Genomic DNA, 16968 nt, shown 5'->3' with positions numbered 1-16968 from the left:
ACTTTCTAGTTAGGACTAAAGGCACTACTATAATGTTCACACAAAGGGAGAACAGAACTACCATTCACATATGCGCAAAGAATAAAAATGGTTATAGAATCCATTGTTGCTTCAGTACCTGGAAAACCTAAGGTTTTCCCTGGTCAGTAAGGTGCAGAGTGGACACACAGTAGTGTGTGCCGAGTGCCACAGTGAAGCTAGGAATCTCTCATGCACATTGTCCCCAGCGGAGCTCCTGACACCTACCACAACTTCCCTCTGAATTCTTCCAAGAAGGCGGGTCACTGGCGAACACAGGCATGACCACCACCACCAAGAGGATGCCCACGTGCCCTGACTACTGTTTTCCAGACAGTCTGACTCTGCAGAGCCACTGGGTACTGAGAGGAGAGATGTTCATGCACAGGAAACAGAAACTCCCTGAGAGAGAATTTAATGAAGCCCCAGTGACCGGATCCCAACACTAACAGCTATAGCACAATCCAGTCACTGTCCCTCAAGCCTGCTCCTGGATTCCATCTTATTCAGCATATGATGGCTCGACCGGAATTACATTCTGACACCATCAACAAAGGAGCTCACAGACCTTGGAAAGGAGGGAGCTTATCCAGGTCACAAAGTCAGCTGGGGGTCACAGCATGATTGAAATCAAGTTCATCAAGGATTTTGCTGTCTGTTCCCTTCATACAACAGCTTGCCCCAGGGCAGAGCTTGCCCAACCCCAAACACAGCTCCAAGCGCAGGACAGAGGATGTGTCTCTCCAGTTGCCTTCCTTTGAGCCCTTCTGCACACATAACTACACACTCCACATTTCCATTTAGACATCTCATGGGTCCCGAAACTCAGCAGAGGATAAACCAAACTTACCATGCCTCCTTGGTATATTTATTCTGAAGCACTTTCCATTTCAATGAGCAAAAAGCCAGTCACTCAGCAGAAGCTAAACCATCATTCTTGAGTCTTCTTTTACCCTCACTCCACATATTATCAAACATGTTACTCCCTTCCAGTCAGTGCCCTGCCCTTCCCATTGCCACATTGTCCTCCATGCCACCATTCTCATTCAGATCACCGCCCTCAGCTAAGTCCTCAACCCCCAATCCCTAACTATGCCAGTGCCTTCTACACCAGGTCCCCAGCAGGCTTCTTGGCCACCTCTACCCTGTGCAAATGCTTTCAAATCACAAATAGAAACTTTTCAGTGGTAAGCATCTTTGGATAAGGAAGAACTAGGTCCAACTTGCCTGTAAGGTTCTTCCTTCAAGAAACCCTCTCTGACCTTCAGACTGAGTCAGAGCCCTGCTGTGTGGAGCAGGTTTCCATGTCTTTCACAGCTCCAGGGCTCACAAGCTCCGCCAGCAGTGTCCTCATGGTGCACTTTTGAAATCTTGACACCTAACGTGGGATCTGGCACTGGACTATTTGTAGAGGGAAGGAAGAAAGGAGGCAAAGGAAGAAAGAATGGAGGGAAGGAGATGAGTTGTAACGGCAAAATCACGAAACTCTTTCCCATACTCTACAAGAGTGCTGGCAGGGTTGGAACTGCTAACTGAAATTTATGACTTCAGTGAGGTCTCTCTCCTGAACCATAGAAGTTTGTTATATATATTTAACTTTCTCTGCCTGGGAGTCTAATAGCATGCTTAGCTTGCTGCACATCAACTCCTTCTCATCCCTCAAAAGCCTGCTTCCCCCTTCTCATTAATGGCAACACTGTGTTCTGACTGATATGCTCTCCTTGACTTCTGGTTCCCTTACCCGACACACACTCTCTGCCATCTATGTCCACTAACGCTTCACCTGTGTCCCAAGTCTGAGCAGCTCCACACCGCCCTGCACAGGAAACCAGGATCTCCTCACATCAGGACTGCTGCCAAGAGCTGCCTCCCTGATTCTGTCCTTGCTTTCCTCTCTCACACCCCAAACACACAGTCTTGTCTCAACACAGCAGGCAAATTAAGTCTTCCGAATGTTTCAGATCCGGAACACTTAGACTTGTCACCAGGAGCTTCCTAGCTTGTGTGAATGTCCTGTGGCTTAGATTCCCCCGGACACTGGCCTGAGAAAAGCATCTGAACTGCTAGATTATTGAGAGAAATGAGAGAGGCAAGGCAGCAGGAGGCAGGAGGCATTCTTGAGTAACACCTGGAAAACAGGCTCAACCATGCAGGCAGCTATACGAATATGCTCAGACTCCTCCTCCAAGGGGAAGGAGCAGGGGTGCTCAGCTCTGATTTGCATCCATACTCTGCTAAGGATGGTTCCAAACAGACATGGATCCTCTTGTTACAGCCTTCCCAAGGAGGGCGGCTGGACAGTCCTAAGGTAAGGAGTCACCGTGCACAAGTTAGTAGAAATGGAAACTCTGGGTGGGTGAAGGCAATGGGTTCAAATCTGCACCCTGTATTACAAAGGAGCTCTAATTTCCACACCTCCTCACACACAGCCCTCCAGGCACACCCATATCAGAACCTTTCATTTTGGTTCCTCCATGAGGATCCTGGAGGTACCTAATGGAGAGATGCCAGACACATATCCCTTGGAAGCCCCCTAGGACAGAGAGTCGATGATTGGCTGATGCTTCTGATGGGCCTTGGGCCACCCTTCTTCAGGCAAATTCTTAAAAGCCTATAGAGAACCACACATGCATTTTACACCACCCTTCATTTTATTTTAAACATTCACTTGTTCATTTGAAAGGCAGTGTTCAAGAGAGGAAGAGACACACGTACACAGATATCTTCCATTCATTGGTTCACTCTCCAAAATGGATGTAAAAGCCAAGTTGGGCTAGACCAAAGCCAGGAGCCAGGAACGTCACCTGGATTTCCCACAGAATAGTAAGGGCTCAGGAGTTTAAGCCATCCCTCTGTTTTCTCGGGCACAACAGCAAGTTGTTGGACCAAACGTGGAGCAGCCAAGACTTGAATTGGCACTCATACAGTATGTTGGCGTCACTGGCGTTGGCTTAATCTAACGCATTACAAAGCCAGCTCCTCTCACTGATTTTTTTTCCTCCATAAGTGGGTCATACAAGTTTTAGCACCTAATGTCATTGCTTTATTTGTAGGGCATTCATTGGCCCACACTACCCCAAATCCCTGCCTACACTAACAGTGTCCTGGTCGTGGTTCCTCTGAGGCAAATACGTGAATGTGACAGCCAACCACAGGCATCGCAGACACTCAGATGTGGCTCTCTTGAGCACAGGGAGAAAACTTGAGGCCTCTCAGGTCCCCTGCCCTCCCTCATAGAGTGATTTCTAAATAAATGTGTACTTAAGTATGTCACAAAAGCTACTCTCTCAAGCAATAATGTCAGGCACAGTCAAAGGGAGCTGGTGCTTTCTGCAGCCTCAGGGATCAACACTCGCTCATTTGCAAGTGAGAATGTGTCCCTCCCACCGGAAATGATTTTTTTAAATGCATGAACTTCTTTCGTATAAAAATGAATTCAGAAGAGTGAATATTGAATAAAACGGTTTCCTAGTATGCAGTTTCCCTACCATTCCCTCATCTCCAGTTCTACACAGGTAACCCTGCAAACAGTGACAAATGAAAGAACTTCATATGCTTGACTCAGGGTAAAGCCGCAATGAAAACCAGCTTCTGCAATTTCTAATTACAGAACTATCAACCACCCAGGTCCTCTCCAGCTGGGAAGATTAGCACGGATCTTCCACACCGACAGCTCTGACCTCCACAGCGGCAGAGGCTTGTCAAGACGCCAGAAGCAATTACCTGGCTGTTTGGAAAGGAGCAATGGGGTGGAGTTCCCCACCTCAAACCTTCCAGAGGCAGTGGCCAGTGGGCATCTACTCTCTGGAAGACATGGCTCCCCTCAGCTATTACTGATGTGCTCTTGGAATGCAGGGTCTCTCCTTGGGCCCTGGGAGATGAGTCCCCCACCCCGCCTCTCTTCCACACAGTTCTCTGGGTTTCCAATTCAGCCCCTGGCTGCACCATCCATGCTGTTGTGAGGGTTTGCTCCAGCTGGGTTACACTCCACCACCAGCATCTTCTGCCTACACTGCTGCTGTGTTGGGTTCATGAAGATCCTGGACCCATGGTGCACTATGCTCAGTGGCCACAGGGCCCCTCCACATACAGAACAGGTTAGTCGCTACCTGTTCAAACCCTAAAGGGCCTTGCCTCCCAGGCCCTGCAAGGACTAGCCCTGTTAGTTACACCAGCCCTGATCAATACTAAGCCTTGGTCACACAGGCTTCTTCCTGGTCTCTAAGGCTTGCAAGGACAGGACATCCACTTCCTCACCCCTCTTGCAGTTTGGCTGCCTCATTGGAGAGTGTGCTCCAGTGCGACTTCCTAAAGTCTTGTCTGAACAATTCAATTGAAATAGCTCTCCTTCCTATCTCAGCCTTTCTCTTTCCTCACAGCATTTAACCACTCCAGATTACTACATTACATGGAATTATACCACATTATACTATGTTAAGCTATACACCATATTCCATTGTGCTACCCTGCCATCATCTTCAGTAGGGCAGAGTCAAGGTTTTGTGCTTTGTTCATCTTGATCTCCCAACTGCCTGCACAGTGATTGGTGTGTGGCAAACTCTGCACGAAATAGCAGGACAATTAAGTAAATGAGAGACTGGCTTCCATGCACCTGGCAGACTCATTGAAGATCCAAGACCTCAGAGATGCGAGAACGCAATCATCTCCATGAGGATCTCTCTCTCTCTGGACAGCTGATGCCTTACTGCTTCTTAGGATTCATGTTCCTGCATGGCCTTCTAAAACAGGAAGTTGGTCAGGCTCAGTGGAGCCAGGCCAGGAGCTGGACTGTTGCAAAGCACATTGCTATCTCCATCCTAGGCAGGATTTAGTCTCTGTGAGCCCCTGGCTATAGCCCCATATTCCTTCTGGCAGTATCCTAGGACTCCCAAAGTAAGCCGGGGCACTCTCCCAGGTCTCCCAAGTTCCTGCATCACAAATTGCCCATTGTGACATCCAAGCTACTGCTGCTGTTGAGCAGCTCCTTGCTGAAGAGCACTATGTGAGAACTTGGCATGTTCTGGCATTGACAAAGTGTCCAGAACACACATACTCCATATCTGTTTGTGAACGCAGGAACAAATAATTGTCTCTGGATCATCTTCCAACTCAAGCCCCACGACCCTGGGGCTCCACAAGAAAGCCACGAGGCCCCACCACAAAGCCAGCCTTCCCTTAACACTCCACTCTGGGGGCTGGCACAGTGTGGGGAAGACGTGGACAACACCCATTTTTTCCCTCCCAGGATTGAAGATAAGAGTAGAGGGTCATTGCATAAGCAGGTCTTTCATGTTTCCCTAAACAGAAGGAGATTTTGTCATCTCATGAATATGAAGAGGGCATACCAAAGTGTAAGCACACGGAGTTCCTGTGTTCAATTTTCCAAATAGTGAAATATCTCCCAAGTGACTGTGTGTTTTAACTGTTATTTGATTCATTATTTTTCAATAGCTAGAAGCGCCTCTTACTCCCCAGCGAGCACTCTACAGCAGGGTCATTAAATCGATCCAGGATGAAACTTTGTCACTCATCTTATGCCTTCTTATAAATAGGAATGAGGAACATTGCTCTCTGTCTTTACATTGCCTTTCTCATCATCAAAAAAGCAAAAGGCACGCATTAAAGCAGAGTACCTCAAAACTGCCTCTCCCTCTGAGGGAAACCAGTCTACTGACAACTACACTGATGTGTTCAAAGGGATGATTTCTTATTCTGTAGACTACAGAATGGGAGAACTTTCTTCTAGGGTGTTCAAACTGATGTGAGAACTCTCTCCTATACTTTGCTTTTGAAATTTATAATCTATCAGTGAAGTTAAATAAAGTAAACTTTTTTCCAAGTAATAATCGATACGAAACAGAGCTGAAAAGCAGATCTTTTCTTTCAAAAACCATTCTTTCAGAGTTTAACATCACATACTACATGTCTCAAAATGCTGGTGGTCTCAGCTGGGAGCTAGGCTGACTCCCTCAGCCCAAGCTGACCACTCTGCCCCACCTGTTTCACTGTGGCCTGTCTTCCCTACTTGGGTTCTTTGCCTATTCCCCTTGGACCTTCCTAATTTTCCCCACTGCCTTCTTCTTCACATACTCAAAGCACCTGATGGATGCCTACACGTGTGCACTTAACATAGTGAATGAGGGGTTGGCCATGTCCCAGGAGGAAGAGGTAAAGAGAGGCTCCTCTTCTGGGCAATTCCCTTGCCCATCTGCTCTGACACCCTAAGCCAGTCAAGCTTTTCCAGATCAACAGAGGCATTGCCCCAAAGCAGCAAGTTGAATATGATTATTGACAGCATAAGCCATCTGCAGCCCAAGGAAAGCCTCAGCCACCGCAGGCCCTGACGCTATTCCCAGCCTGACACTAAGGAGGAAGACAAGACTCTGAGTTAGGAGCACCTGGCTGGGCCTCCTGCTGCTCTGATCTGAATTGCCTGAAAAGGATCTGATTCATCTAAAAGAGTACAGATCCTTACAGAGTTTGGCTGTTATTAAGTGTTTAACAGTTTTCTCATTCACCTATAAATGAGCACAACTTTCCTGGCAAGTGGACTTTCTCTAAGCATTTCCAAATGTACTCCTTACTTTACATTAAAACCACACTTTTCTTTCCACATTTACAGTATATGTTTCTCTAATCTCTGATGGATAGATAACTAATAGATAAATCTCTCTATTTTTGACATTGTCTATCCATCTGTTTGGAAGGAAGAACTACATAGAGAGAGAAAAGGAGAAGGAAAAGGAGAACAGGAGAGGCAAGGTAAAGAGAGGAGAGGAGAGGAGAGGAGAGGAGGGGAGGGGAGAGGAGAGGAGGGGAGAGGAGAGGAGGGGAGGGGAGGGGAGGGGAGGGGAGGGGAAGGGAGGGGAGGGGAGGGGAGGGGAGAGAAGAGGAGGGGAGGGAAGAGGAGGGGAGGGGAGGGGAGGGGAGAGAAGAGGAGGGGAGGGAAGAGGAGGGGAGGGGAGGGGAGGGGAGAGAAGAGGAGGGGAGGGAAGAGGAGGGGAGGGGAAGGGAGGGGAGGGGAGAGGAGAGGAGGGGAGAGGAGAGGAGAGGGGAAGGGAGGGGAGGGGAGAGGAGAGGAGGGGAGAGGAGAGGAGAGGAGGGGAGGGGAGAGGAGAGGAGGGGAGAAGAGAGGAGAGGAGAGGAGGGGAGAGGAGAGGAGAGGAGAGGAGAGGAGGGGAGGGGAGAGGAGAGGAGAGGAAAGGAGGGGAGGGGAGGGGAGGAGAGAGGAGAGGAGGGGAGAGGAGAGGAGGGGAGGGGAGGGAAGAGGAGAGGAGAGGAGGGGAGAGGAGAGGAGAGGAGGGGAGAGGAGAGGAGGGGAGAGGAGGGGAGAGGAGAGGAGGGGAGAGGAGGGAAGAGGAGAGGAGAGGAGAGGAGGGGAGGGGAGGGGAGGGGAGAGGAGAGGAGAGGAGGGGAGAGGAGAGGAGTGGAGGCACACTAGAGCTGGACAACACTGATATTTGGAATTAAGAGTTAAAACCAGTAACACTGTAAAGCTGAGTCATAGAAGGACTCATTTTACTTTATGATGTGCAAGCCCATTATGCATTTTGAAATGAGTGTTAATTTTTCTGTTGTACCTCCATCACAGAGGGTTAAGTATTTCTACCTCTGGCAGAGAGTGCTCTAATCCAACCCATAGATTGGATGTATTGGGGTAGGGGTCCAGCTAGTCCCAAGCCAGCATTTAACAGAGGTGCCTGAGATAAAAGATGAGGCATTTCCCTCTGCATAGACAACACACCTTGTGAACGCCAAACCACAAAACACAGGAAGAGCATTACAGCCAAAGGAGAACCTGGTCAGGGCCTCTTAATTTCATGAATATGTTCAACAGGTTAAACTAAGAAATTAAGGAAACAGACCTGATCCAAGAATAATGTTATAAAGTCACCCTATTATTTGGGACAGGCAGTATCTTTCCAACAAGCTGAAACAAAGATTTGCAACCAAGTGCCTAGACCTGAGGCTCAACTGGGCAGAGTGAAGCAGGTGTCAGACTGAAGGGAGGGACAGGTAGCAAAGGACAGACCAGCTCACAGACTAAATGGTTAGCTAAGGAGTCAAACACATCCCAGGTAGGTGCCAAATGCAAGAAACAGCAACTTTCCGGGAGACAGAAGAGGAAAAGTTTGAATAAATAGCCTGCTCCCGGGCTATGCAGCAAACACAGCAGGGCATGCAGGGTAGTTATTGGCAATAAATCAAAGGGAACCCAAAAGACTATTAAGTGGGGATCTCTATAGAGTGGGAAGAGGAGAGAAAGCAAACACTTCTCTGAAAGATGATTGATTCCATTTTCTTTGAAAGGAGAAATGCAACAATTCATTATAAATATACCACAGAAAATAAGCTACCAAGGAAATGGAGGGTGAAAAACACTTTCCTGTTCTGCCCAGTTTGGATGATGTAGCCACAAAGACCAAACGCAGCTACCACTCCTCTATGCACTGTGCCCCACAGTCACTGCCTCCTATGTAATATTCACTGAAGGTTCATATTTGCTAACATTCAAGTTCAAAAATTCGGCAGAATTCCCAGAAAATAATTGCCTAGGATAGCAAAAAGATTCTGAATTATGAGAGCCAGCTACATATATCATCACTCGACACCAATGCCATATGAAGTATAGGGGACGAATGTGGTAATAGCTATATGCCTATTCATTCAGCTTTATAATATCTTGTATAAAATTAGCAAAGCAAATACCATTTAAATTCTATTACCAGAGCCCTATCTCCTCTAATTAATAATAACAAAAGATCTCCATGGCAAAGTGGCATTACGCCCCTTGAGGAACCAAATGTATACATTGGATTTTCAGGCAACTCAGACGCAGGCAATAACATCAAAAGATGGCTCTATTAAGTTTTGGATGCTAGTGACACATATGACAACATTTCCACTGTCTTTCCAAATGGCTTCTGCCTCAACAATAGCACTGGCTATCTCACAATGACACTGGTGAGATTCCGTGCCACCTTTTAGAGCGAGAAACCACAAGCAATTGCTTTGCAGTAGAGAATCCTTCCTTGACAGCATGTGAGCAAATCGTTGGGACCAGAGACCTCCTGCACTTAGGTATTTCTGTCAATCTATAAGTGTCTTATAATCCTTTCCCCATTTTGTAGCGGGTATAGTCCTAACACCATAGAACTATTCAAAATACGAGAAGAAGCATATGGCAACATTTTTCATATATACAAGTGAGAACTATTCTGGCTTTCATATCTACAACAGTTAATATAAATACAAATGCACTACCATTAAGTAACAAATTTCAATACTTAAAAATTACTAAGGTAAGACGCAAATATACATTTTATATGAATTTCCTTAGTACAGTATCTTAATAATTGCTATGAACATATCTGAATGACAAAGGAAGCAGATTTCACATAATCTTATTTTCTTTTTTTTTTTTTTTTTTTTTTTTTTAATTATTTATTATTTAACTTCAGTAATTACATTGTATTATGTGACACAGTTACATAGATACTTGGGTTCTCCCCACCCCTCCCCAAACCCTCCCACCATGGTGGATTCCTCCACCTTGTTGCATAACCACAGCTCAAGTTCAGTTGAGATTTCCCCATTGCAAGCGTATACCAAACATAGAGTCCAGTATCTTATTGTCCCGTCAAGTTCAACGGCTTCTTAGGTATACCCTCTTTGGTCTGAAGAGATGTAGCAACTGTTAACATTCCCACCTAATTCTGGTGCATCTTATAGCAGTACAGTTTCCAAAGCTTACTGGCAATATTTTTTTCTACAGCTTAGTACTTTCCATAAAAAGTGATTGTCTTTTACTAAATGTGTATACTACTCAATTTCCTTAAATTAAATGTACATGCCCATCAACCCTCCAGGATAATCTTATTTTCTTTAGAAAGCAAGAGCATAACTGAAAGATTATAATCTGAGTATACTGTCATGATTCGAAACAAAAGCTTTTTAAAACTGCATTGCATTCCATTTTGTTCCCAAATATCCTTACATTCCAGCAAATTCAATTTCAAAAGTATTATTCTTCACTACTGGGAGTAAATGTCATTTAAGGAACAATTGCTCTATGCGTCGTTTTTGCATAAAAGCCTGGTTACAGATTTGGCACTAAACGTGTTCAATGATCACATATGTCGAAGAACTGTAGAGGTGAAGTGGATGGTGTGTGGGGAAGACAAGAACCTGGAGTCCACAAGCAGCCAACACTATCGGCAGGGAATTCCCTCTCTTTTCAGAATGCGAGCTACTGACTTCCTCACTTCTTTGGCTGCAGACACAGTCTGCTGCTTGGCCCCATCAATCACACTTGACCACTCTGCTCGGTTGCAGCTCCACATGTCTTACCGTAAGATGGGATGACTGCGTGAACCTGGAGGATCCAGCTCTCTGCAAAACTACAACTTGGCAAAGAATACTTTTTCACCCAAAAATCCTTAGTACCCTTCCCCTCCATCCTTGTCAAAACTCTCATCAAATAAGTTTAAAAAGGCAGGATAATACCCTGTAGGTAAAACCAATAGCAACCAAGCTAGATAAGAACAATAAGTAATCCTATTTAACAGAATATAGCAACCAGTTTATGCCTTGCTCAACGTTGTTGGATAAAGAATAGTGAAACCTCAATTCATTTGAATTAAATATTCAAATGGCTAAGCCAGTAAGAATGTGTTGCTGCATTTTGTATTGGAATAAACTTCAGCAAAAACTGTTCCACGAGTTTTGCAGTATAAACGACTGACAGAAAGGAGAGTCATGTTCTGTTATTTCTAGGATCATGCACTTAGCAGTTCTCTTACAAAGGAATGTAAAGTACAATAGAAATAATTATAAAATGCTGAGTCATCCCAAAGGACCGAAAGCCATCAAGCTAAGGTTCTGTTCTGTTTTCAGTATTTCTCTCACTACACAGAAAGATGGTACCACACACAAAAAAGAAACACCAGCTTTAAGATGACTGAACAATGATATCCACCACCCCATTGATTCTTCAAGAAATCACGGAGCTTTGTTTTCAAATCAGTGACAGAAACCGACTGTCAAACAAGGCTCTTCCAAGCTTTGTCAATAAACAGGTCTCAAAAACGTGTGACCAGCAATGCCGAGACACTTAGGCTGTCAGTAACAAAACTATCTGAAGTGACTCCATTTTTATTCAAGCCTCCAGATCCTGTGCTAGGTCTCTGCACAGGACAGAAGCAGAGGCAATTTGTGCTTCTGGCCTGCAGAAAATGAAAACAACCTCAAAGCAAGAACTGCATTTTCTCTGTTCACTTTGGGGCTTCCACAAAGACAAAATCTACGTGTTTCCAAAACTCGCCGTTTTTCTCTCAAACACAGCGCTGTGGTCTCCTGTCTTGGATCAGAAGCCAAATCCATTCATGCCAGCAATCCAGTTCTCCAAACAATGAGGTGCCAGGAAGTGATAACTAACTCTGATGTTACCCTGCTTGCAACACCAGCCCTGGCTGAGGGGAAGACATGCCTTCCTCTGGGCTGTTCTGAACTGATGGCATCTCTGCCCCAGAATTGCATGTGCACACGCAACAGCCTTACCTGTGGTCTTCGCAATGTCAGCAGTGGTCACATTGTGGACATTGGCATTCACCTTGAAGGTCACTGCGGATCCCACAACACTGGAAGGAGAGATCATTTAAAAATGAGTTCATAACAAAGTCCACACACCATGCTGTCTCTCTGAAAACTACACGGAAAACATGGATGTACTTTAGGGAGCACATGCATGCAAGGCTTACAGAAGTGTGACTTCCACTGTATGTCCATATACCTAGACACCAACTCCTTGCTTCATCCCTCAGTAATGCTACAGAAAGGCTTTGCCTTTGTAAAACACACACTGAAGTGTGATAGGCTTTTTTTTTATCATAAAAAAAGCTCAAATCAACCTTAGTAACCCAAAAATAGCAAGTAGACATTTTTGCAAGAAAATAGGAAAGATTGTTATGGAAACAGATTTTAGTATTTGGTTCCCAAGGGAGCTAGAACAGAAGAAAAGAGACTAATATTTTTAAAATTCTCTTGATAGCAACTGTTTCAAGAACTACCAAAGTCATTAAAACTATTCAGGAAAAAAAAAAAACACTGGCAGGGAATTGTTAGACATGAATTATCAAAATGGTTCTAAGCTTTTTAAATACCAAGTTGAACGTGATATTCTGTGAAAAATACATCTTTCTCTTCCTTTTTTATAAGTAATTCAATTCATCTGAATACCCATTGCTTTAGAAACTGGGTAAGAGTAAGGGTAAGAGCCACTGATGGAAAGAAATGCAACTAGGACCAACTTGAGGTGGGAGAAGGCAACAAGGAGATCCTTTGATTCTCACAAGTGCCCGTACTGATCTCAGCTTTTTAACTCTTCCCAAATAGGTGCCATGCAACTTATTCCCCAACTCCCCCACACTCCTGTCCAAAAGGCCATGTCAACAGTCTGCCCCAACTGTCCATCTGCCATCTCTCTCCGTCCTTTGCTAGCCTATGTAGGCTGTCTTCAACACTTGCACACAGAAGTAGCCCACTACATATAGCTCTGTCTTGCAGTTGTCAGACCTGTTTTTTCCCTTAAGTTTCACACACATTTCTACATTCAGATACTGTCACTGTTTTGAACACCTCAATTTCTGTGCCTCTTCTAAGACAGCTAGCATGGTGTATAAGTGTCTCACATAAGTGTAACTTGTGATATTGTTGCAATTCAGCATGACGATCATTCTAATATCATTTTCCCCCTTGAAACTCTCAGCATCACTTAGAGCTCAACAAATTCTGCCTTGGGTCACCTCCTGCTTTGAAAAACAAACCAGATTCCAACTTTATGGACCCCGGGGCCAGAAATACCCAGATTAGATTCTGCTGAAATGCTGTCATGTCCACCTGACTTTCTCAGTTTACGTTCATACCATTATAGGGCAGAGCTGCGCAATTCCCTACATCCAACTCCCCAGCAAGTGTTACACGGGGGAATCATCCTTGGAAGCCACATCCATGGATATTCACTAAGCAGAGCCTGTTCTCCCAGGCTCTCAGGCCCTTCTTTATGAAGTTTCTCAGCATAATCTTTTACATTGTCCTCACTGTAAGCTGTCTATGGAATGAGGTCAGTCCCCTAGTTGGGCCATGGAGCCAGTCGGGGCTATGCCTGCCTTTGTGCCTTCCTTTGCGTCAACCTCTCTGCCGGTGATGTTCTCTCCTTTACAGAGGAGTATAAAGACATCCTCTCTACCCCTACCCCTACGCCTTGCCTAGAGTTTTATCTGTGATTTTGCTTTCTAGGTTCAGCTACCAGAAGTCAATCACAGTAAGAAAACACTACATTGTAAATTTCAGAAGTAATTTTTATGACTTTTAAATAATTTTACAAGTATTAGTAAAGTACATTGTTCTAATTGTTGTGTTTGATTAGTCATCACTGTCCATATATTGCTTTGTCTGATTTATTAATTGAGTCCCATCATAGGTATGGCTGTTCAGAAGGACACACAGCCATACATACACATATATGTTCATATAGTACATATATGGTGCAGAATCATCCATGGTTTTGAGGCATCCACTGAGGGTCTTGGGATGTACCACCCAGGAGTGAGGGGAGATGACTGATTTAAATTCTATTGACCTCTTAAAGTCCTGCTCAGAAATGGGTTCACCTTTCTCCCCAAACATGTGCCCTGACTTTGGCCAATCCTTCCTTTGCTCAAAGTCTTCTAGCAAGTGTGGAGACTGTCTGAATATTTAGTGCTTAAATTTCACATGAATTATTTTACAATTTATTCTTAGTTTCCTGAGTAAAGGTCAACACTTTGAGAGCATGTATGTTTCCTGCTTATCCCCACAGTAGATGACCGATTTGTATTTGTGACTGATTAAGTAAAACATTAAGGTTTGAAAGTTCTAGATTAATGAAAAATCTGTATTAGCTAGAGAATACTTATCACCATCAAAACAGCACAGATCTTAGCAACAAGATTTGAGTACCATTGGGTTAGTTTCCATAAAATGTCAAGTGTAAACCACATCTGTAAAGTGTCCTGACAGATGGGACTGGCATTTGCCAAGCCCAGTCTTTCTGCCTGGTGAGGAACATTTTCTTTCAAGACCATAAAGAGTTTCTTGGTGCCTACAGAGTTCAAAGAACTAGCACCCCTGCAATAATGAGGAGGAACAGTTTACAGTTTGTTGCTGCTGGCATGCAACCTGCAGGAGAGGCAAGTGCAACGCCCAGCCGAATATCACTGCTTTCATTGCCCTCATGATGAGAAAGCACTAGTGATGCTCTCTGAGCTGCCTCCTCTAGGCTTGCAGCCAGCAAATGCAGCTGTGCGCACCTGTCTCAGACTCAACCTCTCCCTGGGATGTCCTGAGTCCTGGGCAACTCACCTGACCTGAGCTCTAGAACTCAGTCCAAGAATCACCAAACGCAGAGATTCTCCAAGGCTTAGCACACCGGCCCCGACTGCATAATCATCATGACTTGGACCTGTACTTGCTTTACCCTAACACCTATACCCACCGCATGGCCTGGAGATGATATGTAAAGTCTTTTCACAGAAGGGCCAACTGCAAGCCTCATTCTATGTTTCAGGGCTTTGGAGTTCTTCCATTTTATAACTTTGGCAGGTCTCACTTTACTCAGCTCTAAACAAGAACATGACCCACACAACATCATGGATGTGCTCTGGCCCCAGAGACTCCAGGTTTCCCGTTACAAATCAATATAAGACTCCATGGATATCAAAAACACTGCTGAGTAGCACCCTGAGAACAAGGAGGCAGCAGGAGTCCAAGAGGGCAGAGTGGTGTGCAGCCCAAGTCCAGACTGCCCTGCCCACATTGTCAAAGGCCACCAGTGGTCCCACATAAAACGGTACACAGGACAGAGCCACAGGAAACATGGGATGCCCCACATAGGTCTTCTGGAACAAGGCATTTCACACACACACACACACACACACACACACACACACCAGGTACAGAAGGAATAGAGCCACTTTACGGATTGCTGTGTGCCATGGGGCCATGACAGGAAGTGGCAGATCCTAAATACAATGAGAATGTACTTGACAAACATCTGCAGGAGCCCCTAGGGGGCCACAGTGGTAAGAACCAGGCCAAGGCAGCAAGAAGTGCTACAAAATACACAGCTGTGAGCTTAATCTTCTCTCCTCCCCAAGTTTTGTTTTATTACTCCTGGAGAGAGGGAATTTCAAGCCTATTTGTATATTGCTATAAACGCTGGTGATTGTCATCATGGGTTTGGTGGAGATGGATGGGGCAGTAGTTCTGTCCAACCAGGGTCACTGTGGGCTGATCACCCAGACAAGACTACAGATTGACCGGGAGGGGCAAGACCATCTCATGGCTGCCAGGAAAATACAATATTAGACAGATGCGAATGCTTTCTACAATACCAGAAAGTCTTATTTGGGGGTTTTGGCTTGCAGGGTTTTTCAGGCTATATCAGGACAAACATTCTGGATTTATTCTCCCACCTAGGTAGGCAGAGCAATACGGACTCAGCGGGAAAGAATCCTGGAAGTTAACTGCAGCCTCCGCTTTCATACCCTGATGAAGAGAGTGGTTGAAATGTGCAGGCAGCTGTCCCCTCCACTGGACATAAGTTCTGCTGCTGCTAATGGTCTCTGTTTTCATAACATTGCCTTCAGCTATAAAGCCATCTCTCTTCTCATAGGCATGGCAGCACCTTGCACGTCTTCACCCTCACTCTTTCGTTCTGTTTCCCAGAGGCTGGTAATCACAGGGCTTCGCAGACATGGCCTGAAGCTGCTGTTGAGGCCTGTCCTTTTGGCATCTACCCTCCATGGTTAGTCCCTGGTCATGGGTGGGCATTGTGAGCATACAGTAGGGAGGGTCCTCCTTTCCAGGCAGTAAATAAGTTTGGCTAACAGAGCAATATGAAGGTGGCCAGCAGAAGAGCCTGGTTCCATATCTGGTATTTGTGGATCTGAGCTTGTAAGTCTCTGCATGTGACTTTGTGAAGCCCTTTGGCCTATTCCTGCCTTTGACTTTCCAGGAAAAGCTGGCTGGCCATGGAGTATGTGCACCCTATCACATCCCCTTGTGGAAGAAAATTTCAAATGCACTCTGTGCGCCAGTACTGGCTCGTATGCACCACCCACAGCAGAGGGCAGCACAAGGGAGATGCTCTACTAACCGCCACAGGAGGAAAGCTGGCAGAAGAAATGCTGGAAATCTTACGTGTATGAGCACAGAGACGTGATGGGTTCTGTTGAAACACACACTGTATACTATAGCATCAGATCATGCCATTACTCTGGGAGGTTACATGTTGATCTGTCTTTTCATAGGCAAAGAATTAAAGGCTAACTAAGGAGAATTAGCTCTGATATAAAACACAATGCCATAGCGTGTTGCTATGACATCACTGACTCAGCGAACCAAACGGGTCGTGGCCCACAGTGTGAGCTTGCACCTGTAGGTACAGGTTCGTGCCCCCACCAAGGGGTACCGGTGAGGAAATCCTGCAGACAGCTCTGGGTCCAGCATCTTCCCCCAGGAGCATGAGCAGAACACACACATTTCACATGAAAGGTGCACACAGAGAGCACACCTGGCAGCCAGACAAAAGAAATGCTGTACTCACTGTGTGACTTCAGTATCTGTGAGTTAAACCTGCAGGCTGCCAGAGCTGACTGAGTGAACCAGGTTGGCAGGGGCAGCCACACGCATAAACACTAGACATGCTCAGACTGTCTCTCCTGAGGCAGGACAGGGCACAGAGAGGGTGCTGGGGCGCGCCACACAGCATCACCCACAAACGCACAAAGCATGGTCTGCCGGTCTCAGGTCACGGGCTGTGTGCTTGTCGTTCTCGGCTCCCTCCTCCCCACTGGGAGGACGAGGTGGCGCTGACGTGACCACAAAGCCCCAGCAAGAAGGACATTCTAC

At 45.7% G+C, this 16968-nt stretch overlaps 1 protein-coding gene across 1 annotated transcript in view; it reads right to left on the bottom strand.

Annotated features, from left to right (window-relative positions):
- Positions 1–16968, bottom strand: part of PTPRN2 (protein tyrosine phosphatase receptor type N2) — a 1038500-nt gene that overhangs the window by 516748 nt on the left and 504784 nt on the right. Inside the window, exon 12 of the mRNA XM_058660653.1 lies at positions 11578–11657. Within this exon, the coding sequence (XP_058516636.1) occupies positions 11578–11657 (80 nt within the window). The remainder of the gene's footprint in view (positions 1–11577; positions 11658–16968) is intronic.

This window comes from Ochotona princeps, chromosome 2 (assembly GCF_030435755.1).
Source record: "Ochotona princeps isolate mOchPri1 chromosome 2, mOchPri1.hap1, whole genome shotgun sequence".
Lineage (NCBI taxonomy): Eukaryota > Metazoa > Chordata > Mammalia > Lagomorpha > Ochotonidae > Ochotona > Ochotona princeps.
Note: the sequence above shows the minus strand (reverse complement) of the source record. Positions and strands in the feature narration are given on the sequence as shown.